This window comes from Miscanthus floridulus, chromosome 8, assembly GCF_019320115.1.
Source record: "Miscanthus floridulus cultivar M001 chromosome 8, ASM1932011v1, whole genome shotgun sequence".
Taxonomy (NCBI): domain Eukaryota; kingdom Viridiplantae; phylum Streptophyta; class Magnoliopsida; order Poales; family Poaceae; genus Miscanthus; species Miscanthus floridulus.
The window spans coordinates 65,601,173-65,622,851 of NC_089587.1; the positions used below are offsets into that span (position 1 = coordinate 65,601,173).

The 21,679-nt window shown below is 45.0% G+C and overlaps 1 protein-coding gene across 4 annotated transcripts; it reads right to left on the reverse strand.

Moving 5' to 3' along the window:
• Positions 1-218: 218 nt before the first annotated feature.
• On the reverse strand, positions 219-17,074 carry LOC136476563 (serine/threonine-protein kinase STY8-like). Of its 4 annotated transcripts, none has more exons than XM_066474441.1 (14): positions 16,526-17,074; positions 16,186-16,331; positions 15,920-15,992; positions 15,708-15,779; positions 15,402-15,452; positions 15,065-15,201; positions 14,635-14,742; positions 14,483-14,556; positions 8,295-8,470; positions 4,459-4,554; positions 1,039-1,119; positions 887-937; positions 490-630; positions 219-332 (listed from the first exon to the last, which is right to left on the reverse strand). In XM_066474441.1, exons 1-14 carry the CDS (start codon positions 16,874-16,876, stop codon positions 273-275), a joined length of 1,617 nt encoding a protein of 538 aa, XP_066330538.1. In that variant the 5' UTR covers positions 16,877-17,074; the 3' UTR covers positions 219-272. The 4 variants fall into 4 exon arrangements, with proteins under 4 accessions (XP_066330538.1, XP_066330537.1, XP_066330539.1 ...); XM_066474440.1 differs by having other exon boundaries at positions 15,708-15,818; XM_066474442.1 differs by having other exon boundaries at positions 446-630; positions 15,708-15,818.
• Between the last annotated feature and the right edge of the window lie 4,605 nt (positions 17,075-21,679).

Below are 21,679 nucleotides of genomic sequence, written 5' to 3' on the forward strand. Positions count from 1 at the left end.
ATAGACTACACTCCAGCATTAACTCCGATAACTTCAGATGCAAATGCACAAACAGCCCATACTGACACATATGTAGCGTCAACTCCGATACCTTCAGCTGCAAATGCACAAACAGCTCATACTGACACATATGTACACCACCACGGCACCACATAAATCACACCAGCACCAGCATGCTGCTCCCATTGCTAAAACCACTTGTACTATAAGTTGTGTATAACAAAAAAAAAAAAAAAACTGGGTACCCCTTGCCCTGGGTACATATGTATTTTTCATCCCTCTGATTTCTTTTGCATCTTTGCTCTAGAACGACGACTGGGTCCCTTCGGTGCCTGTTAAAAACAACATATGCTCAGGGTTACTGTTATTGTATTAAACAAAAAAAGACATGGCAAGTGGATCTCAAGAAACAATAGCTCCAACTTTATCTGTTTATTATCATTACCATTCTCATATAATTTGCACGGGCATTACAGTCGCTTATACTACCTGCATATAGTGTAGAATATCTTGGAGTTCTATAATGATCTCTGCAAAAGTCGGACGCACATCAGGATTTTCATCCCAACACTGTCGAATCAGTTTGGTCAATCTTGGGTGCACGCTGGCCGGAATGTCCAAGCGCAATCCCTAAAGGAAGGTAACGAATGTGTATTAAGGAACAAAGAAGTTCAATTCAACAAGAATCTCCCAACAAATGCAATGGATTACAGAAACCAGTTTCAGAATGCTGATTGCTATGTTTTACACGGTGATGTTGGTTTTATTGTCATACAAAAATGGCAGTAGTATATGTATTCATGATACGTTTACAAAACCAGCATCATCAATAAAGACATCTACCTAGAAAATGGGCTTAGCCTGTATTTGGAACAGAAATCCGTACCTGCCTTACTCCTAATGCAGCTTGCAAGGGTGTCATGTTGTCATATGGGACCTATGGTACAGTTAAGACTTCACGTTATCTTTAGTAAACAGAATACTAATGCTTAAACGACCTGGAAGTAATCTCAAGCTGCATTCGACACCAAGCCCTACCTTTGAAGTTGCAAGCTCCCAAAGAACAATGGCAAAGCTGAATACATCCGCTTTGTAGTCATACGGCTTATGATTAATTATCTGTCAAGACAACCAACTCTTGTGAGCACGCTATTCAAATACAATGTTCAAGGTATAAACTTTATTTAAGGGGGGCAAGAGGATTTGTTGTCTTTGGGAACAGAAATTCCTGAACCTGAGACATAGAGATACAAAATAAACTTCATTTGTTTGCCTTATTTCACGGAAAAGGATGGGACACATCTGCTGAATATTAAACCATGCAACAAGTAAAATGAATTAAAGTGTATATGACTTAAAAAGGAAGTCAAGTCATTTAGGCCAATTTTGCAGGGTTTGGCAAGGAATTTAAAACAGCCTTCTACAGAGTCAAAGAGTCTAACAAAATGTCAAGCTAAATCATCTGCTCATCGAGACCAAACCTTACAGATGAAGAGGATTCTCTTGAGGAAACTTAAGAAGTTCACATGCAACTCTTGAATCAATACTTGCTGACCTTGCAGATAAGATAATAACTAAAACTAAAAGATTGGATAGAACTTTTGGCATATTTGGTAACAATTAGGAGTTTCTGTTAGATGAACAATGAAGTACAGGTCAGAATGAAAAGAATGAAACACTATACTAAAGAAAGACAAACCACTTCTCCAAGAGGGAAAGACTGCGTTGTATGTTAAAAAAGCATGAACTGGCCTTATCATTGTTGTTGCGTACTATCGCAAGATTACAATCTCGTATTGACTGGCTAAGAGATGGGGACGCCAACACGGCCCTCTTCCACCTCCACTCACAGCACTGGAAGAGAAAGAATTTCATTCCTAAGCTTGTGGCAAATGGCAATATCCTCACAAGACAGGAAGACAAGGAGCAGGCAGCTTTTGATTTCTACAACAGTTTGTTAGGAACCGCTGAACAGCGTGACATCTCAATTTACCTTGAACAGCTGGAGCTGCCGCCACAGGACATTCAGGAGTTAGATGCCTTCTTTACCAAAGAAGAGGTGTGGGAAACGATCAAAGGTATGCCTTCCGACAAAGCCCCTGGCCCGGAAGGTTTTACCGGCCGTTTCTACAAGAGTTGTTGGCCCATCATCAAATCAGATATTATGGCGGCCCTGATTGCAGTTCAGTGTGGCAATATTCAGAACTTGTGGATGCTCAACTCAGTATTTCTCACCCTCATTCCAAAAAAGAAGGCAGCAGGTCAGGTCAAGGACTTTCGGCCCATCAGCTTGATTCACAGCTTTGCTAAGTTGGTAACCAAGATTTTGGCCAATCGGCTGGCCCGTAAACTTCATGATTTAGTGGACAACAATCAGAACGTCTTTATCAAAGGAAGATGTATACAAGACAACTTTATGTTGGTATAGCAGACCGCCCGGATCTTTCACCAACAAAAACTCCCTCGCATTCTTCTCGAGCTGGATATAACGAATGCTTTCGACTCTGTGTCATGGCCTTTTTTGTTGGAGGTGTTACGACATCGGGTTTTCGGAGATAGATGGTGCAGTATCATCAGCGGCATCCTTTTCTCTTCTTCCACAAAGATTCTACTTACAGGAAATTCAACACCAACGGGGACTGCGACAAGGCAACCCGCTGTCTCCTATGTTGTTCATATTGGTCGTGGATGTTCTTAATGCGATTGTACAGAAGGCCAATGACATGGTGCTGCTTCAACCTTTAACACAACACCCTCTCCAACATCGGGTTTTCCTATACGCGGATGACATGGTCACGTTCCTCCATCCGGTTGCTACGGATATTGACCTTGTCATGGATATCTTATGGGTATTTGGCGCAGCTACAGGGCTGAAAACGAATTTTCAAAAGAGCAGCGTCACCCCAATTCGCTGCACCACCGAGGAATTGGATTTTGTACAACAGCGGATCCCGTGCGAGATTCTAGAGTTTCCTTGCAAATATCTTGTTTTACCTTTATTGGTCAAGAAGCTGATGAAAGCCCAGGTCCAGCCTATCATTGATCGTCTCGCAAACCAGTTACCGGGATGGAAAACAGACTTTATGAATAGAGCCGGTCGAACTGTACAGGTTAGATTTGTTATGACCTCCATGGTTATCTACCTTGCCATGGAGGTGGACCTGCCACCTTGGGCATTGAAGGCCATGGATAAGATTCGTAGAGGGTTCCTTTGGCAAGGAAGGAAAGATGCAAAAGGGGGTCACTGCTTGCTGGCTTGGCCAAAAGTAACTCGACCACTCGAACTTGGTGGTCTGGGGATTCATGATCTAAAATCTTTGTGCTGGGCACTTCGGATGAGATGGTTATGGTTAGAAAAAACTCAGTTGGACAAACCATGGGCTGCCTTCCCTATTCAAGTGCAGGAGCCAGTCAAAGCTCTCTTTGTTGCAGCCATGAACACAATTGTGGGAGATGGAAATACCACTCTGTTCTGGACCGACAATTGGCTCCACAGCTCGTCCCTTGATGTCCTAGCTCCTCACATTTTCGCCCTGGCCCCGAAACGGCGATGGAATCGACGTAAAGTTAGTGAAGCGTTGCATGAGTTTCAATGGACTCACGACATCCGGGGTGCTCTCAGTGTCGCTGCTCTTGCCGAGTTCATAGGAATCGTGGACCTGCTGGAGGAAGTGCAGCTATTGTCGGGCGTCCCAGACAAGCATCAATGGAGATTCTCAGCTTCTGGACAATATTCGTCAAAAATCGGCTTATGAGACCTTCTTCATTGGAGCAGTACATTTTGAACCATGGGAACTCATCTGGAAGAGCTGGGCGCCTAAGAAATGCCAATTCTTTATCTGGTTGGTGGTTCACAAACGTTGCTAGACGGCAGACAGACTAGCGAGAAGATGACTACCCCACCCAACCTGCAGTGTGCTCTGCGATCAAGTCGAGGAGGACATCCAGCACATCCTCATTGGCTGTGTTTTCGCTAAACAAGTGTGGTTTCAAATGCTCAGTAAAGTGGGACTCTCAGTTCTAGCCCCTCAAGCTGCGGACACTTCATTTGAGGATTGGTGGATCAAGGTAGACAAGCTGGCGCCTACAGTCTTCAGAAAGGGAATCAATTCCCTGATTATTTTGGGAGCATGGATGATTTGGAAGCAGCGAAACGATTGTGTATTCAACGAGGTGTCGACAAACGTGCAGAGAATCCTAACACACATCGAAGAGGAAGCGCATCTGTGGTGTTTAGCTGGAGCAAGGGAGCTTGCACGGCTCCCTGTAGCAAACGATTAAGCCCATCACCGTTGTTAGTAGTTGGTTGTGTTTTATTTTGACAGGCGCGAATGTAACTGAAAGTTAAGGGGTGTATGGGTGGTGTGCGTGTTATATTTTACAACTCTTCTTCTTAATGAAATGATACACAGCTCTCCTGCATATTCGAGACAAAAAGAAACAAGATCTCAACCATACCTCTGGTGCCATCCATCGGTAGGTTCCAGTTTCAGCAGTCATCTGCCCCTCCTGACTTCCAAGTCGCGCCACACCAAAGTCTGCGATCTTTACAACCTATTTCCAAAAGCAGATGTACAAGTTAACAGCTTGGCATGTCAGATGAATCCAGTGGAAAAAACAAACATTTACCAAGCTCTGACATCAACACAGCTAAATTCTATAATATATTGATAGAGAAACTGAAGATGAGATATTATGAGAATCGTATTGTTTTTTCTAAATGTAATTACATGCTCTTTGAGATGAAACCCGAAAGAAAATCGTTGGGGCGTAACCCTCTTAGCGACGCGCCATATCGGAACCCGGGTATGGTGTTAAATGGGCAAGGGCCGGGTCGTCACCCCCGTGACGCGCCGTGTCGTGATCTGGGCATGGTGTCAAGTAACCAAGGATCGGGTCGTCGCTTCCTTAGTGGCGCGCTACATCGGCGCCCGGGTGTAGTGAAAAATGAGCAAGGGTCTTCGCATCAGAGTCGACGGGTGCGAAGGGTAAGGAAGCTAGTCGAACCAACTAGGATCCGTTTAGGTAGTTGGAATGTAGGGTCACTTACAGGTAAGTTAAGAGAATTAGTTGATACCGCGACTAGGAGGCGTGTAAATATATTATGCGTTCAAGAGACTAAATGGAAGGGTCAGAAGGCGAAGGAGGTGGACAATACAGGTTTCAAGCTTTGGTACACAGGGACAGTCGCGAATAGAAATGGAGTAGGAGTTTTGATTGATAAGAGCCTCAAGAATGGTGTGGTGGGAGTGAGAAGGCAAGGAGATAGGATTATCTTAGTCAAGCTTGTCGTTGGTGATATGGTCTTGAACGTAATTAGTGCGTATGCCCCCCAAGTAGGCCTCGACGAGAGTGCTAAGAGACAGTTCTGGGAAGACTTAGATGGCCTGGTTAGAGCTATACCTAGTAGTGAGAAGCTTTTTATAGGAGGAGATCTTAATGGGCATGTAGGTACTACAAGCGCAGGTTTCGAGGCAGTTCATGGAGGTTTTGGGTATGGTAGTAGGAATCAGGAGGGGGAGGAAGTTTTGGACTTCGCGGTAGCTTTTGACCTGATGATAGCCAACACTTTATTTAGAAAGAGAGAATCTCATCTAGTGACCTTCAGTAGCGGACAACACTGGAGCCAGATTGACTTTGTCCTCGCAAGAAGAAAGGACAAACGAGCATGCTTGGATTGCAAGGTGATACCAGGGGAGTGTGTTGTTTCTCAACATAAGCTTTTAGTGGCAGATTTTCGTTTTCAGGTGCGTGCCCGTAGGGATAAACAAGCTAAGATTGAAAGAACAAAGTGGTGGAAACTGAAAGGGGAGACGTCAGAGGTATTTAGGGAAAGGGTTATCAAAGAGGGCTCTTGGAAGGAAGAAGACGACATAAACAATATGTGGGACAAGATGGCAACCAACATTCGGAAGGTAGCCTCAGAGGTGTGTGGAGTAACCAAAGGAAGGGGACGCGAGGCTAAAGACACTTGGTGGTGGAACGAGGAAGTCCAAAGGGCTATTAAGGAGAAGAAAGAATGCTATAGACGCTTGTACCATGACAGGAGTGTGGACAACATAGAGAAGTACAAGGTGGCAAAGAAGACTGCAAAGCGAGCTGTAAGTGTGGCAAAGGGTAGAGCGTACGAGGATCTTTACCAACATTTGAGTACGAAGGAAGGAGAGAAGGATATTTATAGGATGGCTAGGGTTCGTGAGAGAAAGACACGGGACTTCAACCAAGTTAAGTGCATTAAGGATGAAAGGGAGCATCTCTTGGTAAAGGAGGATGAGATCCGACATCGATGGCAAGAGTATTTTGACAAATTGTTCAATGGTGAGAATATGGACACAACCTTTCAGTTGGATGACTCTTTTGATGACACCAATAGGCGCTTTGTGCGGAGAATCCAAGAATCTGAGGTCAGAGAGGCGTTGAAAAGGATGAAAGGAGGTAAGGCGATGGGACCGGATGGTATCCCAATCGAGGTGTGGAGATGCCTCGGGGACATAGCTGTAGTATGGTTGACCAAGTTGTTCAACCATATTTTTCAATCAAACAAGATGCCTGATGAGTGAAGGAGAAGTATATTGGTACCGATCTACAAGAATAAAGGGGATATTCAAAGTTGTACAAATTACCGGGGAATTAAGTTGATGAGCCATACTATGAAGCTATGGGAGAGAGTTATCGAGCATCGCTTGAGAGCAATAACGCGGGTCTCTATGAACCAATTTGGTTTCATGCCCGGAAGGTCAACCATGGAAGCCATTTTCTTAATAAGACAAGTTATGGAGCGGTATAGGGAGAAGAAGAAGGACCTACACATGGTTTTTATTGACTTGGAGAAGGCTTATGATAAAATACCAAGGAATGTTATGTGGTGGGCTTTGGACAAACATAAAGTCCCAACGAAGTACGTCGGGCTCATTAAGGACATGTACAACAATGTTGTGACTAGAGTTCGAACAAGTGATGGAGACACGGATGACTTCCCGATTAGGATAGGACTACATCAAGGGTCAGCTTTGAGCCCTTATTTGTTTGCTTTAGTGATGGATGAGGTCACAAGGGACATACAAGGGGACATCCCTTGGTGTATGCTTTTCGCGGACGATGTAGTGCTAGTTGATGAAAGTCGGACAGGAGTGAATCAGAAACTGGAGTTATGGCGGGAGACTTTGGAGTCCAAAGGTTTTAGACTTAGTAGAACTAAAACTGAGTATATGAGATGTGACTTCGGCACTACTACTCGGGAGGAGGAAGATGTTAGTTTGGAAGGTCAAGTAGTGCCTAGGATGGATACCTTTCGATATTTAGGATCAATGCTACAGAGGGACGGAGATATTGATGAAGATGTTAGCCATAGAATCAAAGCAGGGTGGATGAAGTGGCGGCAAGCGTCTGGTGTCCTATGTGACAAAAGGGTACCACAGAAGCTAAAAGGCAAGTTTTATAGGACGGCGATTAGACCTGCTATGTTGTATGGTGCAGAATGTTGGCCTACGAAAAGACGACATATTCAACAGCTAAGTGTCGCGGAAATGCGTATGTTGCGTTGGATTTGCGGGCATACAAGAAGGGATCGAGTTCGGAACGATGATATACGTGAGAGATTAGGGGTAGCGCCAATTGAAGAAAAGCTTGTCCAACACCGGTTGAGATGGTTTGGACATGTGCAACGGAGACCTCCAGATGCACCGGTGCGTAGTGGAATCCTAAGTCAGGATAGTAACATGAAGAGAGGCAGAAGAAGACCGAAGTTGACTTGGGTAGAGGCAATAAAAGGAGACTTGAAAGGATGGAATATACCCAAAGACTTAGCCTTAGATAGGAATGCTTGGAAGACAGCTATTCACGTGCCTGAACCTTGATTGTTTCTGTTGGGTTTCAACTCTAGCCTACCCCAACTTGTTTGGGACTTAAAGGCTTTGTTGTTGTTGTTGTTGTTGTTGTTGTAATTACATGCTCTTTCAGTTGCTGGGGCTTATTTCTCTGTATAGTATATATATTGAGGAACTTACAAAGGATTTCTTGGAAATTAAAATGATATCCATTGAACATGCTATTTATCATGCAATTGCTAGTCTGCCAGAAGTGGATTCTAATATGTATCACCTTTAGGCATTTAAAGCAAAGATATTATACAACAGCAGTCCCGTCTGAGTACCTACCTAAAACCAAGTTGAGTATTATGCGAATTACTGGCTTTCCTTTATGGACTTTCCAGATTTTGTAAAGAGAATTGGAAAGGAGGAAGAGAATGGGCACTAATGATGATTAGCTTCAAAATACTAAATAAGTGTGCATACTTGGTCAAAGCCTAGGAGAAGATTTGCAGACTTCAAATCTCTGTGTATAATGTTATTCTGGTGCAGATAATCCATTCCTTTTGAGATATCGATAGCAAATCTTAGAATTTTATGGAGTTCCAAGAAGTTATTTTGCTTGTGAAGAAAGTCGTATATATTCCCTCCAGGCATGTATTCTGTAAGGAACAGAACCAACGACAAAAGAGAAAGGTGAGGTCATAGCTGCATTTGCAGCTGAGCTACCGGAACACAAAAATATCGACATTAATGAATAAGAGATGCATAATAGACAAATGGGAAACACCAAAATTGCTTAGCTCACTCTCAAAACTTGTTCTTTTTCACAGAAGATTCACAAACATTGAGTAAGAGTTTAAGGCATAAGCATCATTCATGATATTGCACTTGGAACAGGAAAACAAACATTAATGACACTTGGATGGAATCAACTAGTGAATGCATAGAAATAATATCTAGACCTAGAAAGAGAACAGTGGGATATTTGCTAGGTGGTTGGATATCACAGATCACTACTACTTAATTCAGGCAGTTACAAAGAAAAAGATCAAATCTTTGCTAGGTTATACACTCATCACCATTCTTAGTAATGCTGATGCAGCCCCTCTGTTGCTACCTTTTGTGACTATCGGTATCATAGACAAATATTTTTCCCATAACATTCTCTTACTCTTTCCTTGACATGTTTGACCACGGTGGTTCCAGTGCACCAGGGAACCGTATACACAGCATTGCTGCCTACACCACCAAGGCACCAACAATCTCGACAAAGAAGAGGAACAGAGAAGTAGATGGGAGAGGAAAAAGCGACACCACGAAGCTACATCGCCAACTAAATAGACCATGGGCTGTTAATGGCTAAGGGACTCAATGATTTGTTCTTTGTTATGTTCCCTAATAGGTAAGTGAAAGATTACAAGTCTATCACTGTTTACATTCCAAAGTGTGTATGCAGGTTGCGGGGTGATATCACCATTTATTCATGGCTCATGTGTACACAAGAATAATATCACCATGAGTTTGTGTTAGAGTGGGAAGATCAGATTGGGGGCAAAGGCCACACAGGGCAACAGCCAGGGGCGCCATTATATATAAGCCAATGGGCTGAATTACAGGAGGTGATAGACACCAATAATAGCTTATTATACAGGCCTACCATGCATGTGTAACCGTAACAACCGTAACTATACAAGCCTACCATACATGTGTAACAATATTCCAACAGCCCCCCGCAGTATCAACCGGGAGAGGATCGGACGTTGAGGCTGGATCGGAAGGACTGGAAGACAGCAGTAGGCAGTCCTTTTGTGAAGATGTCCGCATATTGAAGTGTTGTTGGAACATGTAGAACATGAACTTCCCCGAGAGCAACACGATCACGCACAAAGTGCAAATCAATTTCCACGTGCTTGGTGCGCTGATGTTGAACCGGGTTGGTGGAGAGGTATACAGCACTAATGTTGTCGCAGTAAACCACCGTAGCCTTAGACAACGGGCGATGAAGTTCAGCAAGAAGCTGGCGGAGCCAACATGCTTCGGCCACAGCATTAGCAACGCTGCGATATTCAGCTTCAGCGCTCGAACGAGAGACTGTCTGTTGCCGTTTGGAAGACCAGGACACCAGATTATCGCCAATAAAGGCACAGAAGCCGGAGGTAGAGCGCCTAGTATCGGGGCAGCCCGCCCAGTCCGCATCGGAGTAAAGGAGCAGATCATGAGAGGAGCTGCGAGTGATCTGAAGACCATACTTGATAGTGCCTTTGATGTAGCGAAGAATGCGCTTCAGAAGAGAGAAGTGTTCCTCCCTCGGATCATGCATATGCAGGCAGATCTGTTGGACGGCGTGAGCGATGTCAGGCCGTGTAAGAGTAAGGTACTGAAGACCACCAGCTAGACTGCGATAGAGGGAGGCGTCGGCGACTGGAGGACCCGCCTCTGCAGGTAGCTTGGGGCTCACTTCAATGGGAGTGGCACAGGGGTTGCAGTGCTGCATCTTGGCACGGGTAAGAAGCTCCAAGGCATACTTATCTTGAGTCAACAGCAAACCAGAGGTATTCCGGGATGCAGTGACGCCAAGGAAATATTGAAGTTCACCAAGATCGGATATAGCAAATTCCTGTTGAAGGGAGGCAATGATCTGCTGAAGCAGTGCCGAGGAGGAGGCCGTCAGAATGATGTCGTCCACATATAGTAGCAAGTACGCAATGTCATTGCCAGACTTGCGGATGAACAAGGAGGTGTCACATCTGGAACTGCAAAATCCAGTAGAGAGTATGAAAGACTGGAAGCGAGTATACCAAGCGCGTGGGGCTTGTTTAAGTCCATACAGTGACTTGTTCAACTTGCAAACATGTTGTGGAAAGGCTGGATCAATGAACCCGGATGGCTGCTGAGAGTAAACTGTCTCTTCCAGAGTACCATTTAAGGCATTCTTCACATCCAGTTGATGAATAGACCAGTTGCTACTGATTGCCAGAGAAAGAACAGTGCGAATCGTAGCAGGTTTCACCACCGGACTAAAGGTCTCCTCAAAATCGACACCTGGTTGCTGAGAGAAACCACGAAGCACCCAACGGGCTTTATAACGATCCAGTGACCCATCAGACTTAAGCTTTGGCGATAAATCCACTTCCCAGTAACAATGTTGGCATTGGGTGGGGCAGGCACTAAATCCCAAGTCCTGTTAGCCGTGAGAGCATTGAACTCTTCAACCATTGCATTCTTCCAATTAGGATCAGCAAGAGCTTGCTTGTAGGATGTTGGAATGGGCGATGGTCCGGCAACCTGAAAAGTGGCTGGAGTGCGGAACCCACTCTTGGCCCGAGTAACCATTGGATGGTCATTGGAGATAGGTGGAATGGGTACTTTCTGAGCTTCTGAAGACCGCTGAGAGACGGGAATCGGCGCAGGAGCAGATGCACGAGAGGCCTGCTGAGGAGCAGGTGGTGCCGGCGCGGGATCGCGCTGTTCGATGGAGAGTTCCACAGGACGTGGACGGCGAGTATAGACAGCTGTTATAGGCGGCCTGGTGCTGTAGTCGTTCGGCGCCGATGAAGAGGTGCCCGCACCAGCAGCGCCGTGCGTGGAGGGGCCGCACGTGGCGTGCGACGTTGACGTTGAACCGGGCGCGCCGTGCATCGGGGCTGGCCCGGTCAGCGACGCCGACACTCTTGCAGCAGCTTGCGACGAGGATGGCGCCGGTTCGGTCACGTCAGGCGACGGGGCAGGCCCGTGCGGCGCCGTGGATCCAGGTGTGCCGGGCGATGGGGCAGGTCCTCCTGCCGGCAGTGAGCCGAGCACGCCGGGCAGAGGCGCAGGAGCACCAGGGAGCACCGTATCATCATCTGCAAAGTCATCCAAAAACGAATACGAAGAGGCAAGGGTGCTAGTACGAGCGGCATAAGGAAATGTGAGCTCGTCGAACGCGACATGCCGGGACGTGATAATTTTGTTAGACTTGAGATCAAGACAACGGTAGCCCTTGTGATCGGAGGGGTAGCCGAGAAAGATGCACTCGGTGGATCGTGGCGCAAGTTTGTGAGGAGTGGTAGCCGATAGGTTGGGATAGCAGCGACATCCAAAAGCCCGGAGGTGGGAATAGGACGGCTTGGAGTCGAACAAAGCCTGGTGTGGAGTGAGATTTTTGAGGACTTTTGTGGGGTGGAGGTTAAAGAGGTGGGTGGCTGTGTGTAAGGCATCGGCCCAGAAGGCGGGAGGAAGACTGGCTTGAATCAACAATGTTCGAAGAATATTGTTGATTGAGCGGATGACACGCTCAGCTTTTCCATTTTGTGGTGAAGTGTGCGGGCAAGAGAGTCAGAACCGAATTCCCTGGGAAAGAAAAAATGAGCGAGCAGCGTGGTTATCAAATTCACGACCATTATCGCATTGGACGAAACTGATACGACACTGAAAATGTGTTAACACGTAGGTGTGAAAATCGCGAATAGTGGAAAAAGTGTCAGATTTCAGTTTCAAGGGAAATGTCCAGAGATAATGAGTGAAATCATCTAAACACGCCAAATAATATTTATTGCCAGACACACTGGGAACCGGAGAAGTCCACAAATCACAATGAATAATCTCAAAAGGGCGCTGAGTGCGCGTTAAAGATGTAGAAAACGGCAAACGAAAATGTTTTCCTAACTGACACTCATGACAAGGAGTGGCAGGTGTTTTATTTGGGGCGACAGAGATGGCGTTGGCTGACTTCAATTGAGAGAACTTTGGCGCTGGGATGGCCGAGGCGACGATGCCAAATGTCTTCTGCAAGAGCCAGCAACACTGCGCGAGTGGAGGTGGGTGGCGTGAAGAAAGGGTACAAATCGCCGGAGCTATTGCACCGATAGAGCAGCGCCTTAGTTTTCAGATCCTTCACAGACAAACCAAACGGGTCAAATTCCACAGACACAAGGTTGTCAATGGTAAACTTGCGCACGGAAATAAGATTGGTGACTAATTGAGGAGAAACTAAAACGTTGGATAAAGAAAATTGCCGGGTAGGAGAGGGAAAAACAACACTGCCACGAGCGGTGATGGGAATGGAAGAGCCGTTGCCGACAAGAATATTTGTGGGTGTGTGGGAAGGAGAAGTGGAGGAGAGAATACCCTGATCGTTGGAGAGATGGGAGGACGCGCCGGAATCCATGAACCAGTCGGGCTGCTGCAGGGTCATGGAGTTCAGCGTGTTGATCAAGGCAGTGGGATCCCAGGTGTTCGTGGCGGACGTCGTTGCAGCTGCTGCAGGCGCGCCGGCAGTAGGTAATCCGGGAGGGGCGCCAGCGAACATGGCCTGATGCGGAACACCGGGACGTGGACCAAGCACGCCCTGGGTAGGCTGCATTGGCCACATCTGGAAGGTGTCGGTGTAGGGGTTCAGGAAACCGCCGAAACCGCCGGGCGCGCCAGACCTGCCGGAGGATGGCGCACTGTTGCGATTTTTGTTCTTGTTCCTGTTCTTGTTGTTGTTCCGCGGTGCAGAAGAGGACTGCTGGGGCGCCGAAGGGGAAGCGAACGGCTGGGGCGCCGGCGGTTGAGGCGCCACCACCAGCGCCGTTTGTTCGCCGGGCTGCGGGGTCTTGAGGTCCGCCTCCTCAAGTTCCAGCATGGAGCACGCAGTGCTGAACGTCGGCAGGGGATCCCGGGATTTGATGAGGGTCCCCATGTGACGAAGAGTCGGACTTAGGCCTTGAATGAGCGTGAGGACCAGAGTCGGTTCGTTGACGGGGAATCCAAGATCGGCGAGCCCGTCGGCGTACGACTTGAGGCGCTCGCTATAGTCGGAGAAGGAGAGGTTGCCTTGCGCGAGATTGCGGAAGTCCGCTTCCAACGCAAGGGCCCGCGACGACTTGTTGTTCTGGAACTGCGCCTCGATCGCCAGCCAGATGGTGCGGGCGTTTGCGCCGGGCGTCATCACCTTGTTCATCAGCTTCGGAGAGATGGACGAGTAGAGGAGGGATCGGACAGAGAAATCCGTCGTCGTCCACACCGGCGTGACCAGGTCAGGCACCGGCGTACCATCGATGTGGTGACCAGCGCCGAACTTGCCGAGGAGGGTGGTGAAAAGCTCACGCCAGGCACGATAATTGGGCGGGTGAAGTTCCAGGGTGATGGGGAGGTGAGTTTTGATATTGATGGTGGCGAGAGAGGCAGCAGGATTCAGAGGGGCGGCGGCAGGAAGGACTGCGGCGAGGGCTGCAGCAAGAGCCGCGGTGGGATCGGGCACGATCTCGTCGTCGGCCATGGCAAGAGAGAGGAGGGCGGGCCGCCGGGTGGGTGGACGCGTCATGAGGGGAACACGCGCGGAGAGGGGTGGCGGCGCGAGGAAGAAGAGTCGCGGCCTGGGCGTGCGATCAGCGGAAGCAGAGGATCGGGTATGCGGCTGATACCATGTTAGAGTGGGAAGATCAGATTGGGGGCAAAGGCCACACAGGGCAACAGCCAGGGGCGCCATTATATATAAGCCAATGGGCTGAATTACAGGAGGTGATAGACACCAATAATAGCTTATTATACAGGCCTACCATACATGTGTAACCGTAACAACCGTAACTATACAAGCCTACCATACATGTGTAACAATATTCCAACAGTTTGCAGCAATGGTTAAGAGTCCATAATCCAATCCCAGCCAAATAACAAAAAAAATAAAAATTAACAGGTGATCATACCTGTTACAATGCAATAGTTTGGATGCTTTGTGCATGCCCCATAAAATTGCAGAATATTTTCATGGTTAACACCCCTGGAGAGAAAATATCTAGAATTAGTTGGAACAAAATGGAACTGATTTATTCAGTTATTATGTACAGTGAAAGCTTGCCTTAGAATAAGTACTTCCTGCAGGAACTCAACTTGTGAAGGATTGCTGAGATTTGCAGATCTGAGACACTTTATAGCAACATCATGGCCTTTATAAGTTCCTCGATATCTGTGAACAACAACATCAGTGATAAGCATTGGAGATTGGACAGTAAACTATTGTATGACATTGTCTATGGAAGCAAAACATAGGTTAATACACATGACAAGTTGTCAGCTGGCTTAATGACAATCTACTAATTAAAAATCGTTTATTTCATTTTCAGCAGATGACAAGCAGCATCTGTAGATATTTATAGAGAGAATAGGCTGGCACAAAAGGAAGGTTAGGATTGAAGTGGCAAAGTGGGCACCACATTTCAAAATTCAAATAAGTGAATTTTAAGGTAATGGTATTTCTGGGAACATTGATGCATCAAAATAGTGCTTACAAATCTGCAGACGATCCAGATGCTATCTTATCATCCCTTGTTAGCATGCTTAAGTCAATTTCACAATCTCCAACCTTTTGTTGTAGGTCAACTATTCTCTCCGATGTCGAAGAATTTGTTGAATTAGATGGTGATGCCTGCGTATTACATGGAGATAATTTAACTCTTTAGAAAATGTTAACAATGAAATGCTGGCTAATATCAGGGTTTTGTGCATAACGCCGCATTTGCTGTGACCAATGACACAGGACAAGGGTGAAGATGTCTTATTCATGACTTAATCCTTAATCATAAACTAGAATTACTGAAGTATGTTCAAAATAGTAGTGTGTCGTACATTTTTTTGTGTTAATGTCTCTTTAATCGCCGCGATCAGCTCATCAGTCTCCTGCATGAATAATTGCAGAATGAGAGTCGTTTTCCAGACAACCCTTGCATAGTTGCATCGTACATGAGAGTATAACTACAGATTAGATGGTTCACTCTGTCTATTAAAAATGTAAGTTGGTATTCATTGATTTACATCAACACAATCCTTTAAATAATTTTGGGCCCATATAGTCAAATTTCAGATACAGAACAGAAATGATATAATAATTTCAAAAGTCCACAGCAGTAAGCATATGTGCACGTTTAAATTTACCTCTGTCTTCCAGCCATCAACAACAAAAACGTCCAAACAAAAACCATCCTTTGTGGAGTAAACGTGAGCTTCCTGGATATTCAGTCCAACCTCAGAGAGCAAGGCAGTTAGCTGTTGAACCACCATTTGCCGTGAGAAAATTAGAACCAGACAAGAAGAGCAGGCTACATGGAAATGACCAGTACGTGAACTGACAAGGTACATGGCATTACCCGACTTAGGAGCTTGGGCCTGTCGATGGAGGAGAAAATGATCTCATGAAGAAGGACAGTTTTCAAGTCGTCCCTGGACAACATTGAGTGTCAAATTTTATTAAGAAAACATTAACACAATCATTTCTATCTAAATCCTGTGTACTAAGAAAATTGAAAGGAATGAAAGAAAGGAAGGAAGGCAGCACTTTCTGAGCGAATCCAATTATTGCTAGAAGAAGAAGCCAGCATAGGCAGTGGGAGCGGATAAAGGGAACAAGCACTACCTAGTCTTAGAGGAGATAGACATGGAATCATTTCTGTCCACAGTCTTTCTTCTTTCCAAACTGAGCTCCTCCAACAACTTTTGATACGGCTCCTCATGATCTTGACTATGGCCAGTGCCGTCATCCTCCATGGGAACTGTCTTATACTGCTCATCAATCAAGGCAAGCAGAGCATTAGCAACACAGCACAATGAATCAATCATCCTCTTTTCTTTTCTTTTTTTCTTTGCCGCTTCGGAATAACCCCGTTGCCTTGCTTAATCGATGCTCTCTCTGTGTGTCTTTTTTTTTATATACTTCATTCATTTTCATCAGACGGGAGAAAAAAAAAAGAGTGGACCTTTAGGAACCGCGCGTGAAAGACGGGTCGCTTGTTGGGGTCGGCGCACTCGTCGAGGATCCTCCAGTGCAGCAGGACATCGTCCACTTTGCCTTCGAGGTCAAGGTCGAGGAGGTACCTCCGCGGCAACCTCTCGAGGTGGCGGGCGAAGCGGGCGTTGAAGGTGGGGTCTGCGAGCGTACGGTCGTGCCGCCCCGTCTGGCGGAGGCGCTCGCGGATCTTCCTCTGCACCTCGTGGAGGTCGGGGTTGAACGCACGTGGCGACCGAGGAGGTGGGGAGCTCTCGCCTGTGCCCTCCTCCAAGTTCTGCTGGTCCTCCCCAACATGCGGCGGCCGTGCCGGCGGAGCCATCTGAGAATTTCGAACCTCTTGTTGCGGTGGCGGGTGCGGCCGCGTCGAGCCAGCCGGCCGGTTCGGGACACCCTAGGCTAGTATTTATAGAGGGGCTCCGGCCGGCCGGCCGGCCGGCGGAGTGAGCGCCGATTGGATTGGAGGACGACGATGACGATTGTCATGGAGAGAATGGACGCTGACCGGGCCAAGTATCAGTACATGTGAAGGAACCGAACTAATTCAAACACATATTTAGATTAAATATTATTACTTCTTGCAATTAAATTATGTTTTGAGTTAGCCTACACACTAAACTAAAGATTGTAAATTTTGGCCAATCCTTTTAAAATATATATATATATAGCACATACGGAAACATTTATGTGTCTGCAGCGTGATGTAATTACTCTTACTCCTATTAGCATACATAAGTAAGAGCAACTCGAGTAGAAGTCCTTAATTAAGGGCTCCTATTTTTTTTTACTTTTGAAGGTATTATTTCTTTTTTGTCTACTCCACGGTCTCCAAATCAGGATCCTCAAATATATAGCATATGGAACACACTCGTCATTCGGTCATATCCACCATTGTTCCAATCGACTGAGGTATGGGGGCGATAGGGCGAGGAGCACGCATAGGGGAGAGGAGCCATGCTAAGCCCAGGGTTCGCTGAGGGAGGCGCATTGGGGAGGGGAACGGGGCAGTTGCGCAGGAGAGAGTCGGGATGAAAGAAATTAAAGACGTGCAGCAATGAGTAACACGGGAAAATTTCCTAGGAAGTAGGGAGGTTCCTACATGCTCCTAGAGTCCTAGGAGATGACTGAGATGGAAGATCTAGGGCCTTCGTAAAGTAGTGACTCGAGTTGTGGTCCTATTAAGTTAAGTCTTTATTTACTCTGGCACTAAAAAAATAAACTAGGGTCTTGTTTAGGTCATTTTTTGAGATGTTCTAAGAGCGAGATGTCTATGCTAAATTTGTTAGAAAAAAAAACTAGTTTCAAATGTTCAAAATCAAACACCAGGATGCTCACGGCACCAAATGAAAATACCTAAGGGTCTGTTTGGTTCCCAGGGAATGGATCCCTGGAACAATTCCAACCTAGAATGTTGTGCTAATTTATACTCAACCCATTCGGTTGGCTGGTTCATATCGTTACTGGTTCGTGAAGAAATAATGCTGGCTGATTTGTGTGAGAGAAAAATATTGTTCCGGCTGAAAATTTACGATCGTTTATGATAAGCCACAGCCAAACAAACATACTGCCTGTCTTTGATCACCTGAAATGATTCCTGGTGGAATTAGGAAGAAACGAACGAGCCCTAAGAGTAAAGCAAACAAGCTCTTAACATGAGCACGCAACTTGAGTAGAGACTTCGACCCAGGAGAGTATGTTTGGCCATAAGAAGCCTAACCACCTTAGCTGCTCTTAGTTTGCAAATGAGAAATTTTCACGTAAGTGGTTTATGAGATTATTCTACATTCTCAAGTCTTAGTACTCTCAAAATGCATTTTTATTACACTAAATTTGTAAATGTATCATTATCATATTCAAATCTTCAGAACTCATTCCGTGCGTCATGCTAACTATGTGGTGACGTGGCCCTGACACATGGGACTGATATGTAAATTTCAATAATGATCCTTGAATTTGTCCCACATATTATCCAGCTGTTGTACTTTCAAAATGCATTATTGGTACTCTTCGGAAAAAAAGAAGACATCATTACTTAACCACAAACATCAAATAAATATGGCATGACAAGTTGACAGAGTCATCATTCAAAATGCTTTATTTATTTTATAAAAAGAACGTTTTCACCAATTCCAGTGATGTAAAAAGGAAACGTAAAGTAAAGGTAAACCGGCAATCAAAGTTACACCACCTCGAAATAAAGACGGTAAAAATGTTGCAAAGGTACGATAGAGACAAGGGACGACGGAGTATGGGCCTGTTCGCTGGTTGGGGCTGGTGCTGGTTTGGGCTGGCTGGTGCTGGTTTTTTGTGAGAGGAAAACACTGTTGGCTGGTTGGTTTGGGCTGGCTGAAACCAACAAGCGAACAGGCTATGACTCATGTGTGATTGTTGTTTATTTGTATAATATAATAAACAAAAGTTGAGTGACAGCGTTGTTTTGTGTAAATTAAGCTGTTGTGTGTGTGTACGTTTGTGCACAAACAAAAAATTAGAATAATGACGTGTGCGTCAGTGGAAGGAGCACTATAGCTAGCTAGTTTCAAGAGATACGCATCGAATGCAACTGGATCAGTTTAATTTCAGGACCAGTATGCAAAATATTTAGCATTTGGCCAGTTATCTAGCTACCCCTAATTTTGAAAGTACACGCACCGCATTTCTTCTCTTTGTGATTGCAAAAACTGTCATGTATATGCTATGCATATGTAATCACAAATAATGAATTTGATAAAAAAAATCACAAATAATGAAAACTTGTTTGAGAAAAAATAATCACAAATAATTAATGAACACTTGTTTGAGAAAAAAAATCGTGTAAATGTTACTGCAAAACAAAAGGCAGCAACAAAAGTGCCTTGCGGTTGCCGCCGTCTTCGATTCGTGTAGTATTATTTTATATGAGAAGGCAGTTAATAAGCTAGAAATGGATTATTATTCAGACCAAATCATCAGCCTGCATGCACTACTTTTTAATGAAAATATATATGGTGGTTAATTTGTTGCAGAGATTGTAGTATTAATAATTTGCTTAACTAGCGTTGCAGGTTACACGTACGAATGGACGTGTACGTGCGTGCGCTTATATCGTACTCCCTCTGTTTCTAAATAAATAGATTCTTAGAGTTATCATAAGTTAAAAATTTTAAATTTTGACCGAATTTCTAGAAAAAAAACATTAAGATTTATGATATCAAATTAGTATCATTAAATTTACCATAAAATATATTTTGATAATATGCTCATTTTATGTCATAGATGTTGTTACTCTTTTCTGTAAAGCTAGTCAAACTTGAAAAAGTTTTTGACTGACACTAATTCTAAGAATTGATTTATTTGGGGACAGAGGGAGTCTGTGCAATGCAACAGCACTCCTAAAAAAAGATAAATGTGGTTTACAGCACTTGACAACACGTAGTACAGTAAGATGATGGAGGTGCCCTTAATCTAAAAAAAGATGATGGAGGTGCCATGTATACAGAACCAAACAACTTCATTAACAATGTCATTTTGCTTGGTGCGTGCGGCTGGACGTACAGCTCCGGCCGGCTAGGAGCCAAGGTCCATGAGACCGTACCATAACTACAACAAACTTTTACAACCATTATATAGGTTTGCAAAATAGGCACTCCTATAAATAGATGTGTTTCTAATAACACAAATATATGGAGAGCATGGTATATGATCATTCATAGATGACTGTTGACCTGTTTGGTTGCATTATATCCCACCCTTGTGTGGCACCAGAATTTGTCCATCGCAAAATCGGAGCGAGCATGACCAAAATTTAGGTACAATGGTGATGTTTTGTATTGCACCCATGTCGAAATCTAAACCTAGGCATATAATAGGAATGATATTATGCATGGCATGTGGGTCCCACATATAATTATGGTTTTTAGCACCAAACATATTCAAAGTTTAATCTTGGTACACTGATTTAATTAATTGCAAGGGTTAAGATGGTGCAAGAGGATTATGATTTGCAACCACGGTTCAACAAATATTTTTGCTGGAAGCTTGATTAATAGACATTTGATGCATGACTCGTGTCCTATCTCTCCTTGTGCCACATGGTACCTCTTTGCTTCGCTAGCTTAGGCATCTCAAGCGAGCACTTCACCCTAGGCCCTCTTCGGTGTGGCTCACAACGGTTGTTGCTGGCTATCCAGACGTGTTGTTGTAGCGGCGGGAGATGGCGGTGGTGGGCTTCAACGACATACTCGGTGGTGCCCCCCCCCCCCCCCCCCCCCCCCCCCCCCCCCCCCCCCCCTTCTATTTATAGAGGTGGATGTGCCCCTGCCTCTCTGAAACCATACCCAAGAGGCGACCGGGCATCTCATCATTCAAAATCTGTTTTGGCCGTATCTGTTAATAACTTCTATGTCAAAAGCATAGCAAGGTGATTAGTGAGCCTCATTAGGCCTTAGTGATGGAGGTTATTTTGTGTACGAAGAAGGCACAGCGGCCGCGTCAACATTCATTACTACTGGAGATCGGAGAGGATCTGACTTGTCCATTCATGGTCTGTCGAATGGAACCATTGATGACTTGTCCATTCATGGTCCGATTGTTAACCGGTGGACACGGCGACGGTCATAATAATTAATAAAGTACTCCTTCATTTCTCATGATATATGAGCGTCTACGTTTATATTACTGTAAATCGTCAAGTACAGTTGTTTCGATCTACACCACAGCAACGCCAAAAATTGAACCTTGTATCAAAGTATTCAGCTTAACAATACGAAGGACTTTTTTTTCCTTGGGATTTACATAGACATGGCATTTTTTCAGTGCGATATATATGTACAATTATCTTATGAACCAGAGAGTTACCCTTTCACTAGAAACGCGGGCGCGGCTTTGCCGCGCCTTCCCTTTCGATTAGGCCAGTGGCAATAAGAATATAGGTGTAGTGATGAGAAACTCAGTAATTTTTTTGTTCATTTTATGATTTTTATGTATTTTCGAGACTTTATCATCATGAAGGTATAATTTTATTTGCCCCTTAAAAGCATAGGTAAAAGTTTATATGAAAAAATTCTTACTAAAACATGTGATATTTATGGATGCACTGCATAGTTCTACCCGTTAGGATTTCAGATCAACTTGATTTTCTAATTTA

Excerpts from the sequence above, each read along its gene's own strand:
- LOC136476563 (XM_066474440.1), bottom strand. The coding sequence starts at position 16,876 with ATGGCTCCGCCGGCACGGCCGCCGCATGTTGGGGAGGACCAGCAGAAC. Across the intron at positions 15,819-15,919 it reads GGCCCAAGCTCCTAAGTCGG|CTAACTGCCTTGCTCTCTGA; the intron begins GTAATGCCATGT and ends GTGGTTCAACAG. Across the intron at positions 631-886 it reads CTGCATTAGGAGTAAGGCAG|GGATTGCGCTTGGACATTCC; the intron begins GTACGGATTTCT and ends ACCTTCCTTTAG.